The 14,293-nt window shown below is 36.7% G+C and overlaps 1 protein-coding gene across 1 annotated transcript; it reads right to left on the bottom strand.

Moving 5' to 3' along the window:
* Positions 1 to 3,660: 3,660 nt before the first annotated feature.
* On the bottom strand, positions 3,661 to 8,647 carry LOC120121514 (FH protein interacting protein FIP2-like). The gene is made up of 11 exons (XM_039140858.1): positions 8,482 to 8,647; positions 7,983 to 8,092; positions 7,194 to 7,328; positions 6,812 to 6,967; positions 6,367 to 6,450; positions 6,223 to 6,269; positions 6,060 to 6,133; positions 5,716 to 5,774; positions 5,046 to 5,105; positions 4,063 to 4,143; positions 3,661 to 3,852 (listed from the first exon to the last, which is right to left on the bottom strand). Exons 1-11 carry the CDS (start codon positions 8,525 to 8,527, stop codon positions 3,799 to 3,801), a joined length of 906 nt encoding a protein of 301 aa, XP_038996789.1. The 5' UTR covers positions 8,528 to 8,647; the 3' UTR covers positions 3,661 to 3,798.
* Positions 8,648 to 14,293: the final 5,646 nt, after the last annotated feature.

Raw genomic sequence — 14,293 nt, 5'->3', positions numbered from 1 at the left:
GGAAAAGCAAATGTGGTAGCTGATGCTTTGAGTCGAAAGACGTTTGCAACTTTTTGAGCTCTTAATGCTAGATTATCGTTAAGTGGAGATGGTGCAATATGTGCAGAACTGACTATCAAACCATCATGGCTAGATCAAATTAAATAATTGCAAACTAAAGATGAAAAGTGTTCAAAGAAGATACAACAAATAAAGAATGGAGAGTGTACGGATTTTGAGATCAAGTCTGATGAGAACTTGTATTATCGAGAGAGATTAGTAATTCCGGATGATGATGAATTAAAGAATGATTTGGTAATGGAAGCTCATTGTAGTCCATTGACAATACATCCAGGAGGGAACAAAATGTATATGGATCTCAAGAGTCAATATTGGTGGCCGGGAATGAAAAAAGACATTACGGAGTTTGTATCAAAGTGTTTGACTTGTCAACAGGTCAAAGTTGAGCATCAGGTTCCGTCAGGACTATTACAACCAATTTCGATTCCTCAGTAGAAATGGGAGAACGTAACAATGGATTTTGTGTCGGGGTTACCTTTAACTCCGAACAAAAGGGATTCAATTTGGGTGATTGTAGATAGATTGACTAAGTCAGCCCATTTTATTCCGATGAAAACTGATTTCTCTATGGATAAGTATGCTAAGATGTATATCAGAGAGATTATACGTTTGCATGGTGTACCTATTTCCATAGTTTCTGATTGGGATCCTAGATTCACATCGCGGTTTAGGAAGTCATTACATGGAGCATTGGGAACTCGATTGAACTAAAGTACAACGTTTCATCCTCAGACCGATGGACAATCCGAGCGAACTATCCAAATTCTGGATGATATGATTAGAGCTTGCGTAATCGAATTCAAAGGATCGTGGGAAAGGTATTTATCACTTGCTGAATTTGCATACAACAATAGTTATCAGTCAAGCATCAAAATGGCCCCCTATGAATCTCTTTACGGGAGAAGATGTCGTACGCCCTTGAACTGGTATAAACTTAAGGATCGAGAAGTTATAGGTCCTGAATTGATTCAGGATACGGAAGAAAATGTTCAAGTAATTCAGAATAATCTGAAAGCTGCAGCTGATAGACATAAATCGTATGCTGATTTAAAAAGGAAATAGATTGAATTTCAAGTCGGAGATAAAGTGTTCTTAAAAGTATCTCCGTGGAAGAAAGTATTGAGGTTTGGACGTAAAGGAAAGTTGAGTCCTCGGTTCATTGGATCTTACGAGATTACTAAGAGGGTCAGACCAGTAGCATATCAACTAGCCCTGCCATCTGAAATGGAAAGGATACACAATGTTTTTCATATCTCAATGCTTAGGAAATAACGATCTGATCCATCCCATATTGTGACTATCGAAGAGATCGAGGTTCGACCAAATTTGACTTATGAGGAAGAACATGTTCAAATTTTAGCTCACGAAGTCAAACAACTAAGAAACAAGACTATACCATTGGTTAAAGTCTTGTGGATGAATCACAAAGTAGAGGAAGCAACATGGGAACGTGAAGAGGATATGAGGATGAAGTACCCCTACCTCTTTGCATAATGAAAATTCGAGGACGATTTTTTTAAGGGGGGAAGAGTTGTAACATCCTCATTACTGGGTTAGTGACTAAATTAGAAAGTTTAAGATTCTGGTGATTAAAATAGAATGAATGAATAGTATAAAGATTTATATATAAATGATTGTGTAGGATTGAATTGAAAAGAAGAAAGAATGGAAAGGCAAAAGAGTCATTTACAAGGAAATATTAGTTAAAGAAAGGATATATATATGAGTACACGTGGGTTGGAAAAGAAGAGAACACCAAAGGCTTCCAGAGTTCTCTTCTTCTTCTTTCTTCCTTGTGCGTGTGAACCAAAACAATGGTAAGTTTTCTGATTGTTGAGTTTCTTGTTAAGTTTAAAATTGGGGTTCGATTATTTGATGATAACTAAGCTTAAGGAAAACTTAAGTTATCTTAAAATCAAAGAATGATGGAGTTATGAGAGATTAAAGATTAGAGGTTCTTGAATGAAATATTGGAATAGAGTTCATAACTAGAATTGAAAGTTAAATTTGACTTGTCATCAATCTAGTTAAGATATACGAAGTGTTGGAAGTGGAATTAAAACATGTTGAAAAATTGATGTAATTCTTGAATTATATATGAAGAATATGATTTTGAGGTTTAAGATGAAATAAATGAGTATAGATTGGTTTAAGTATGTGTACTGGAGTTAAGAATATAAAAGGGGACGAAACATGAAGGATTTAAGTAAAAATGGATGAGATTTCGGGTTCAAAAAGAGAATTCTGGGCAGAGTGCATCGATGCACATTCAATGTGTATCGATGCATCAAGGTTAAATCCCATAAATTTGTTGAAGGTGTACCGATGCACAATTAGTGCATCGATGCACTTCTTAATAATAGAAACATCGAATGCAATTAGTGCATCGATGCATAAGGAATGCATCGATGCATCCTCTTAATATTAAAACATCGAATGCCTTTTATACACCGATGCATAAGTAGTGCATCGATGCATACCTTCATTGAAAGATATAATTGACTTTTCTCTTAATCTAAGGAGTGAACCATTAGAGTATATTAGTTATAATACTGATATAGATCCATGTGTGATTATATAGATACTAAACGTAAGCTTGCTCCGGAACGATCAAAGGATTAAAATCGAACCAAAGTAAAGCTAAGGTGAGTGCATTTTATAGTTAAAGTGTATAGAGACAAGACTTGTGATAAGTCTATCTTTGATAGTTGAATTAATGATTTCATACCCATGTATATGCATACATACTATTGTAATAGTGATTGCATGCATAATGCATTATATGTTCATATGACATTAAATGAACGAATATTATTGCCAGACAATATAATCCATGTATGTGAAATACTGGAAAGATTATGTGTTTACATGAAAAGTGATTAAAGAGATGAAATGAGAAACGTATTCATATTAAAGCCCATGTTATATGATACGAGAGCTATAGGTATAGTTGGCATGCCAAGAGTCGAGGGTATATTAGTCCTTCGGGATGTATCGAGTGGTCCTTCGGGACATAGTGGTCCTTCGAGACAAATACTGAACAAATGTTCGGTGCCCCTTGAGGGAATTATACGAGCTGTGGTGACAACATTATTGCACAACATCAATGTACTCAAATACCTCTGTTCTCAAATAATGTACATGGGCAATTTAAAGATAAAGTAAGGTGAAAGTAATACAAGAAAATAAGTTTCATACGTACATGACATGATTGTATCGGTTATAGTGAAATATATACATGCATATTGAAATGTTATGATCGAATGGTAAGAATGCATATTCATAAATCTATAGCTACATATTTATTTATTGCCTCACTAAGTCTATGACTTAGTGTGTAAGTGATTTACATGTAGGTACCAGGAAACAAGAAGAGCAGTACTAGAAGTGGCAAGAATAACATCATTACTAAAAGATCAGATCAGAAGTAATTGGCAAAGTTGGTACCTATTTTCATTTTATTTGCATTGTAATCTTAATCTGCAAGTGAAATGAAAAATAAATAAATTTATACCATCCACATCAACACCGGATGTATAAACCAATTCCATGAAAATTAACATAAAAAATGATTAAACGGTTACAATATGTACAAAATATATGCCCCAAACAGGAGCATAGAGATAATCTCTAAAGATACTTGAAGAAATGCATTAAAAAAACTCTGAAGAAAATATGATAATACCCCATGTCAAACATGCATGGCATATAACAAACATGCTAGTTCTTGTCCCATCATCACCTGATTGCTCCCAGCAAGTTTGCTCCATCAAGCTTTGCACCCTCCAAATGCTGACAAAATAAACAAAAAAACAGTAATACAAAGAATGTGAAAATCTTTTGATTTGATCTGTAAGTTTAAGATGGAACTCCACTAGAATTCCAGAAGGTATGGAAAGTATAACAAATGTGAAAACTCTTTCGATTTGATCCGCATCGATGATGCAGTCTGCAAGCTTTAGATGAAACACCACTATGCAAATTGCACACTATACAACTTACCGTATCACGAAGATTAACATGTCGTAAATAAGCCCTTTGGAGGTTTGCACCCTTCAGATTTGCATTGCTTAATTTCACACCCTGAATAACATGTTAATTACAATGAACATATCACAATAAAATGCTGTGTCAATACAATTCATTCGACATCGAGATAAGTTATCGCACATCAAAATTAATGAGTTATGAAGCGCCGGTATGTTTTGTTCCGGTGCCAAATGATAACTTCATATAGATAAAAGGGTTAACTACATTATTCATCTCTTATTTTTGTGTTTTGTCTACTTTTCCCCACTGATTTCAAAAAAATAATATATTGTCACTTTTGTTTCTATTTAATTAAGATATGGTCACTATCGTTTTTATTTAATTAAGATGTAATCATAACAAGTTAATTGCCGTTAACTAGGTGACGTGTTATTTTGGTTTAATCGTACATTTAGTCTCTGTTATTTACATATTCTCTCAATTTAATCTTACTTTTAATAAATTAAATAATTTAATCATCCAATCGAATGATGCCACATGTCACTATTCTGTTGAAAGACTAACTTTATTTAAATTTATTATTTTTTACCAATCAGAAGGTGACACGTGTCAGCCTCTTGTTGAAAGAAAACAAAACAAAGCAAATTGGGGTTAATGGGATTCAAACATAGGTCTCTTGTGACACGTGACATCATTCGATTAAAGAATTAAATTTATTTTAGTTTTTTAAAAATATAACTAAAATGAGAGAATATGTAAATAACAGAGACTAAGTGTGTGATTATACCAAAATATTTAATGACAAATAACTCATGATAACCACATCTTAAATAAATAAAAACAAAAGTGACCATATATTACGGTTTTTGAAATCAATGAGGAAAAGTAGACAAAACACAAACACAAGTGATAAACCATGTAGTTAACCCTAGATAAAATGATATATGCGCGCCGAAACAATCGATTTGTAAACGCCATGCTTAAGGATCTCTTACCTTCAAATTGGCTCCTTCAAGATTAGCTCCCTCTAAGTTGGCATCAGTAAGATCAGCAGTCTAAAAGTCCAGAGATAAGCATATTAATAGTTTACAATACCACAACCGGCCCACTGAGAAGACTCAACTAGTCAATAAACTGACAACGATAAGCTATGTTGCTCCAACAATTTACTTTCTTCGATGTGTACTCAAATATAGGTATAGGAATATGATCATTCAAAGACCCTCCAAAAACATGGAAAAACTTTTAAATAATTGAAACATGGACATGCCTAGCACATGCACTTACTCGAAACTCACGCCCAAACCCAATTAAAAACAACAATAAGCATAACATTAAGAAAACCAACAATGACGAAATTCTTCTTTTCTTTGACATCACGTTAATGAATAGTTTCAATCAAAGAATCAAACCATGCGTAAGCACATGCCATATGTATCCTCCATAATGATCAAATATGGCAATCAATGCACTAGAGATTGATTCAAATGTTAAACGCTCTCTCATTAATCCTTCCTCATGAGGAATTAACAGTTGTACTTTAGCACAGCATACAATTTAAATTTTAATGTTGAACATTCAATCAAAGCCCCACCATATTGTAGCTCAAATAACGATGAATCTAAAAGTATTATTCCAACAAGATCAAGGAATTTAAAGAATCACCTGCAAGTGTGCAGAACGAAGATCCGCCCCACAGAAGCTACAATCTATCAAACAGGCATCTGCAACAATGAAATCGATGAAGCTGCATCAATATTTAAACCATATGAGTAAATAGTTGTATTTAGCTATGTTACTCGGGCTCTAGAGTGAGTGCCGGATATGGGTGTGTTCAATTTTCATTTTCCAGATTTCCATGTAATTTGAGGGTCCTTAGAGAATCATATCCCTTATCCATGTCCAGATATGTGTCTAGCATAGGCGTACTTCAAGAAGAATGAAGAGTTAAAGCAACATAAGCCTTTAATAAGAAATCTATCAACTGTATAAAGATTGTAAGTATTTGCCTTGAAGATTTGCACTCTGAAGATTTGCCCCTGCTAGTAAAGCCCCGCGAAGATTTGCACCTGTAAATTCACACCTTCCCTAGGCAAAAATAAAATCCTTTGAGAACAAGATTCCAGAAAACACAAACTGCACAGAAAGGATAAATATGGCTGATTGTCTTACTCACGCAAAGTTGTATTGTGAAAAATCGAACCCTCAGCATCCACATCCTGTTATGAAAACAAAGAAGTTTAATACAAGTATGGGCTTAAACCTAATAAAGGCATTCACCGTTAATCATATACTTCACTAAAAAACTAGATATACCCGGAATTTTGCACAATGAAGATTTGCACGCGAGAAAAATACATTTTTAAGACAGGCAAAGCTGAAATCCACAAATGAAAGATCCTGCACGAATAAAGAACAGAAAAGAAGATAATGAATACTAAGTGCAATAACTAGCAGTATTATGCCTGTTTCGTGGGACTTGAAGTGGAACTAGAGGAGATCAAATGGGAACAAAGAGAGATTTCGAACATTCATATTAAAAGAAACATAAGCTCTTCTATAAGTACCCCAAAATATGTCACAAATACCATCATCATCATGATCTGTCAGTGAAAATGAGAAAAGTTGTAGTAGACACAAAGCTAAAAACAGAAGATCAACGAGACTAAGTCTCACTTCCTTTGAACAAAGATTTCTACCCGGAAGAAACAAGAGTTTTAACATGAGATAAAGTTGAACTTTTAGGATCAGAAATTATTACCAATTTAGAGAGATCAAGGCCAGAAAGATTAACTCCCCGAAATCTAACTCTTTCAGACTGTATGCATTTGATGATATCGGTACGAGTCAATTCCGCATGATATTCTTCATCTTCCTTCCTCTTATTAAGAACAAAACTGATTCCTTCTATCAGCCCCTGAATTATATGCACAAAATACTGTTAATATGCTATAAACAAGCACCAGTCTTAAACAACAGTCTACAATCTGAACAATTGTATAAGGTGGTAGGGCATCCAGTGACCCAACATTGCAGTGATCTTAAATCATCAAAATTCATTAGAATAACTCATTTAATATTCGAATTAGGAAGTTAGTTTCTGTCAAATAGCTGAAAATGCCTCATATAGCAGTACTTCTTACAAGTAGCTGATAGTATTCTGCCTCTAGCATAACCTCTGAATATTCAGCATCTGTCAATGTGGGTACAATGCCATCCCTTAACCAGTTTAGAATATGCCGGAAATGCTTTCCGTCTCTGTCAACGAAGATATATCCCTGAAAGAAAATCAAGGAATATGACTATCTGCACCCAAACAAAGTTGCTTCAGAACGAACTAATATATCAAAAGTACATATAACTTTTGTCCCTTGTCCTCCTTTCAACGTTTCGTTGTGAATGAATAATGTGATGGAGGAAAAAGAAACAGATTTTCGTCACTCCCCCAAAACATAAATATCACAATCAGTTATTAAGTTTAACTGCTGACATTAACTGTTATCATGTAAATCAAATAAAATATGAATCACTAGTTCTTAACACATTCTTATGCGAATAATATTATCTAGCTTCCCCAATAATCATCCACAGCTCATCATGCGTGATAAATAGAACATTCAAAAAATTGTCATCTAAACTCCTGCAAAGGTGAAAATCAAATCCTCCCAGCAAACAGAGATTTTAAAAATCCAAATGTTGAAAAGTATATCGCATCAAACAGATGTATTGCATACATATCATTATATTATTAACCTGACTACATAATAGGAAAGTGCCCCAGCAATTAACACAGAAAATGTTGAACCTATTATTGACCTCGTAAAAGACATTGTATATCCCCCAAGTTTATGAAGAATGATACAGCTTATCACTCGTAAATTGATATAGCATAAATGGGATGTGCAGGAAAAGGAAAATAACAGTACAGGCACCTTCTCAGAGTCATGACACAATGCATGTCGACCGATGAACATAGCAGCCAGCATGGTATCCGGCTCACGCTGGGTTAATGTATCAATGGTGGTACAATATTTCTTCCCTCCTGCGCATCAAATTTTCTTTCAATTCAAGACATAGGCTTTAAATTTAAACTAAATTAGTTACAAAATTCAACTCCACACTTTTCGATATCGAAAGCAACTAAACCTTAAACAAACGAAACCCAGAAAAGAAATGCAGCATGTTCGCATGTACGTAAATCAGTTTCCTCTTCTTCATTTCAGAGACCAACAGAAAACATGGTTAGTCAAATACCCAATTAAAAAAAGTAATCATAGGGTTTAACTTAAACCATCAATCAAAGATAACACGCTAAGATAAAATTTGGGTTTTTCCTGTTTATTGATGAACCGATCGGAAATTCTCACTTTTTGCTAAATTAAGCAGTTGATTCGGATTTGATGAAACATGTAGAGATTATAGAGAATTTACCGATGCTGAGTCGAATAAGCGAAGACAAATCGGAATCTCCCATCATAAGAGATGAAATGAAAATCCTCAAGATTGAATGGCTTGCTGCAGCAAGCAAGCTAGGGAAGTTTTTTTAATGCAGATTTTTGACTGTCCTCATGGCAGTGTTGCCATTGCGATCGGCTCTCTTAAGTCGTCAAATGGGTCTGCCATTGGGTACTTATCTGGTTTTGTCGGCAAGCACGGGCCATGGATCGAATCTTGATTCGGGTCATTTGCGGAACTGCCGCAGGATCGGATTCTAGACTCGGGTTTACGAACTTGGGTCTCTTGAATTTATGTAAGATAATTATAAAAATATATAATGATTTCAATAGTATTATTACTTTAAAATGGCAATCTGGGTTTCCAAACTTAAATCAAGCATGAAACTTTTAATATCATTATTATAACTTTCGATATAGATTTATGAACTGCAATCATAGAAGTCATTGTCCAAATCATTTAAGATGATTTTTTGACAACATGACATAAATTTCTCTTGGATGTTATAATCCGATTTAGTTGAAATACATACTGTGATTGATGTGCTGCATTTTATGAGCAGTTGTAGGTGATGATATAGTTGTGTGAAGTCTACTTCTATTATGATAATTAATAAATTACCTCGTTAAATGTTTGAAGCTAATAATGATTTATTTTTCAGTCTGATTTTATTTCAAAGTGATTTAATCTTATGTTAATATTGATGTTACAGTATATAATCATATTTTTAAAAAGAAAAGTTTTAAAAGCAAAATAAGTGTAACATATGTTTAGGCGATTTTCCCGATATATCACCGGTGACCGGTAATATTATCGATCTAACACCGCTCAGACTATATTTCTCGATCTAACACCCTTAGCAGTAAAGCGCGCCCCTGTACCGCGCTATACGATGATTTGGCGTTACGTGGGTATAGCGCGCCCCGTGCACGCGCGCTATACGATGAGCTGGAGCCACGTAGGTATAGCGCGGCCCATGCAGTGCGCTATACGCCACGTAGGGGTATAGCACGGATCATGTACCACGCTATACATTTACTCCTAATAATTTTTATATAGGGCAGGCAGGTACCGCGACATACATAATTTTATATAGCGCGGGGCAGGTACCGCGTTTTGTATAATTTTCCTCGCTATAAAAACCATTCTCCGCCGGTTAATTTCTCACATCTCTCCTCTCAACTTATAAATTAATACAACAATTCCGTCAACGAGTTAATAATTCTAGCAATCTTCTCATATTTTATTTAGAATTCGTGTGATTTTTCGTTATAAGGTAATTTTGTTATAATTTTGTTATTGTTTATTATGATTATTTGAAAAAAATATTATACTAATTATTTTCAATTAATTTTTGTGTTTGTAAAATTGGAAAGCGGGAGCATACGTCGAAATAGTTTTGCGGTGCAGGTAATAATATTAAATTATATTATTTAATTTATTTATGTTGATGTGTAAAAATTTTATTGTGTTATATGTTCGTTCATATATAATTTATTAAATCAGGTTTGTTTCATTTTTTTCCAGATATAATAGTGCCGCACCTTTAAACTCAAATAATGGCGCGACTTTCAGCTATTGTTTATTATGATGGTGAAATTCGAGAAGATGAAACCGGCGTTGTTTTCGTATCAAATGAGCGTGTTAAAATATCATTCAAGAGAAAACATAACTCTTGAGGAGCTTATAACGAAGATTTTGAAGAAGATTCATGTTGGAAGTAGTAGAAGAGTGTCGTCGTTGCAGTATAGATTTCCAACATCATTGTTGCCATTAACTTATACAGCGTTCGAACTTTCGAACAATGATGATGTTGAAATGATGGTTGAAGCTCAAAGTAATTATTCAGACGCCGCTATTGAGATGTATGCACATTTTGTTCAAGTGCGTGTTGTTCGGGGTCAATCATTAAGCTCTCACTATGGGCTGACTGATCAAGTTGACAGCCTGACGACAGTAATGTGTAATGATTTTAATGTCATAATGGGGAGACATTCATCCGCAACTCCTTACGATATGTACCAAGGTAGGTCGACGAACAATCCGTATGGTAACATCGCGTCTAGTTCAAGGGGAAGGCACTCATCTGCAAATCCCTTTGACCTTAATATGGAGATGCCATCGACACAACCATCTGTGCAGTTTCCATTTGACGCGATGGCTTCAAGCTCTAGGGGGAGGCATTTGACTGCGAGCTTTTTCGATCTCAATGTCGACATGTCTTTCAGTTCAAGGGGAAGGCGTGCAAGTAGTAGGTTCTTTGACCTAAATGTGGAGAGCATGGAGGAACCATCATCTCCACCAGAAGAATCGTTTCGTGAGCCTGGTGCAAATGGTGCTGAGACTGGACTGTTCATTGACCCAGAATCACCGCAATTCAACTTCGATGATGATGAAGTTCCAGGAAATATGGCACAAACTGACCCTCCTGCACACATGTATGAAGCTGATTATGGTGCAATGTACGGGCCAAAATTTGCGGATATGCCTTATCTCGGTGACTATGGGTATTACTCATCAATAAATAATGGTGAGTTATCTTTAGGCATGGAGTTTTCAAGCAAAGAAGAAGCGATGATGGCTATCAAAAATTACAATATTCGTAATTCTGTTCAGTCCAGAGTAGACCGCTCCACGACCGAAAAATATGTATACTACTGTGCCCAGCGCAAAAACGGATGCAATTGGATGGTTCGCGTATCGAAGAGGAAGAGGAAAAACAACAGATGGGAACTAACAGTATACAACGGTCCTCACACATATTGTGCTGGAGGGGTCAACCAAGATCATCCCAACTTGGACTCTGAAGTGATATGCCAAGCCATCATGCCCATGGTCAAAGCAAGCTCTCATATAGCTGTTGCAGTGTTGATTTCAGCTATACAATCGCAGTATGGGTATACTGTCTCCTATAAAAAAGCTTGGTTGGCAAAACAAAATGCCATTGTCAAACTTCATGGCGAATGTGATGTATCTTATAACGAACTTTCAGGTTGGTTTAGGCTGGTGCGAACGTTGAATCCTGGGACAATTGTGGACTTCGAAACCTCCTATGCATACCATAATAATCGAGTTCTTCGCGATCGATGCCAATTCTACCGGGTTTTTTAGAGTTACCCAACAGTGCGTTAATGCTGTCAAATTCTGCAAGCTTGTGGTCCAGATCAACGGGACTTTCTTGTATGGAAAATACAAGCAAGTTTTATTATTGGTAGTTGTCCAAGATGGCAATCGCAACATTCTTCCAGTTGCTTTTACTCTTGTCGAAGGAGAAGATACAACTTCTTGGGCTTTTTTCCTCCGAAATTTACGTGCACATGTTATCACGAGGGAAAACATATGTGTCATTTCAGATTGCGGAGCTGGGATCAAAGCAGCAATAGAGTCTTTGGGTCCAATGTGGCAACCACCCTTTGTCCAACATAGGTATTGTCTTCGACACATTGCCGCGAACTACCATGGAAGGTACAAGAAGAATGATGAGCGTCAATTAATTGTGCGCATGGGTAAGTGAAACTTAGCAAGTTTGTTATCTTTCGATCGTTTTAATTTTGCAAAGAAAGAAAGTTAGTAAGTTATATATTTTTTGATCAGGTTACGAACTACTTCCTCGAACGTTTGAATCAATGTTTCAAGAGTTGCGGGCGAAGAACGAGGAAGGATATGATTACATCAGCCTCATTGATAAAGAAATATGGACGAACACATATGATGGTGGATATCGATATGGACACATGACGACCAACTTGGCAGAGGCAATCAATTCAACCTTAAAGGGTGAACGTCACTTACCTGTAGCGGCTTTGGTAAAGACTACATATTTTCGTTTGGGGGCGCTTTTTGCGAAACTCGGGGGACAAGCTCAAACCTGGATGTAAGGCGATCATGTCTATCACCCTAGATTAGTTGCAGATCTACAGAAAAAAATTGCTGCATCAAATGGAATGTCTGTAACAAGCTTCTCTAGAAGGCATGAAATGTTTCGTGTCATAGAGTTACCGCGACCTCTTCAAGGGATTGAAGCTGTGTCGTTAAGAGTAAATCTAAGGGACAGAACGTGCGACTACGGGTTTTTTCAAGCTCTGAAGTATCCATGCTCTCATGTGATAGCAGCTTGCTCGCATACACGTCAAGACTATAACCATTTTGTGGATCCCGTATACCTACTATCTGAAGTTTTAAGGTATATGAATTTGAGTTTCCCCCCAATAGGTAATGACAAAGACCCTGATGAGGTTCAAGATTGGCTTCCGATTTTACCAAATCCAAGTTTATTTAGGGAGCGTGGTCATCCAAAATCCAATCGAATTCATTGCGATATGGATATTAGAGAAAGATCTAGACAAGACAGAAGATGTGGGCATTGTAGAAACCCAGGACACACTAGAAAAACATGTCAACTTTTGTTGTCATCAAGTAACAATTGATGAGGAAATGATGTATTTTATTATCAAATAATAATTCTTCTACTTTAATTTGCATTTACTTCAAGTTAATGTCATTTGATAATCTCCGATGAAGATTAAAAAAACAAACACAATCATTAAATTTTAACAAACTAATAACAATAAGTATAAAATGGTAGATGATAACCAAATTACAATAACTGATATTAAATGGTAATAAAAAAACGAACTGAAATACATTAAAAAACAAAATAAAGTAAGTATTAAATGAGAAATAATAAAAAATTACAATTTAACAAAATAAAGTAAATACAAATATAATAAAAAATAAAATCTATCGATGCCTGCGACGCGAATGTGTTCCGCAGGGCGGTGGCTGTCAGTCTCGAGGAGGATTTCTTCGTATCACTGGTTCTGACTCCTCGCTGTCATCATCATCACCATCGTCGTCGTCGTCATCGTCGTCGTCGTCGTCGTCGTCGTCTTGCGCAAGTACATGAGGAGCTGATGACGATGAAGCACCTCCGTAGAATAAGGACCCTAGAGGTGTATGACTGACTATCCCACCGGCCTGCGAAAACTAGGAAAAGTCATAAAACCCAGACATCGTTGAGTGTGAAAATTGTACAGGAGGCGGTGTCTGTGCTGCAGCCATGGGTGATGAGGCTGAACCTGCCAAATATCCAGTATATGAACCCTAAGTTGGGTCTGCAAACATAGACCCATAATAGCCTCCAAGAGGGGTCATCTGTGATGGTGGCGGTGGCGGGGTCATAAAATCGGGTGAAGATGGCGGCGGCGGCATCTGTAATGGAAAGGTGATGACAGCATCATATATGGCTGTGGCATCATATATGGCTGCGGTGGCTGCTGGGAAGGTCTTGCTGGTGCAGTTGAGGATGAACCGGAAGCACCTGCTCTCCGTCCACGAGTCGGGGGATGATGGTGCTATGTCGGTGAACGTCTCTATCGACGTCGTGGAAATGTCTACCCTCGTGCATCCTCGGGAAGTAGAAACGGTTTCCCGTTACTGTTGAACCACTTATAATAATCCTCAGCATACATCAAGAAGTCAGTAAAAATGGGTTCTCTACGTGGAAGACGCCAATGTCGATCCTCCCATAACACGACCACTCATGATGCCTCACCAGCCAATCTGTATCTGTCTTGCCGCATCTATCTAAGCTATGCAACTCATCCATATTGCGAGGTGCTTCCGGAATTGGTTGAAAACAACCAAACTGCCGGAGCACGCGATCAGTGGAGTGCCACTCGACGATCGCATAATACATCAGAGGGACCATCGCCATCCAAACATCTAAATGGACCCCTCAACTCAGGTGGGATCACTGCCCTCACATCATCAGTAGAATATGACACCC

Source organism: Hibiscus syriacus, unplaced genomic scaffold (genome assembly GCF_006381635.1).
Source record: "Hibiscus syriacus cultivar Baekdansim isolate YM2019G1 unplaced genomic scaffold, ASM638163v2 tig00110374_pilon, whole genome shotgun sequence".
Lineage (NCBI taxonomy): Eukaryota > Viridiplantae > Streptophyta > Magnoliopsida > Malvales > Malvaceae > Hibiscus > Hibiscus syriacus.
This window is presented reverse-complemented; position numbering and strand designations above follow the sequence as displayed.

Coding starts and splice junctions, on each gene's coding strand:
- LOC120121514 (XM_039140858.1), bottom strand. CDS start 8,527: ATGATGGGAGATTCCGATTTGTCTTCGCTTATTCGACTCAGCATCG. Junction 6,968..7,193: donor CAGAATACTATCAGCTACTT/GTAAGAAGTACT, acceptor CATATAATTCAG/GGGCTGATAGAAGGAATCAG. Junction 4,144..5,045: donor TTGAAGGAGCCAATTTGAAG/GTAAGAGATCCT, acceptor CATGTTATTCAG/GGTGTGAAATTAAGCAATGC.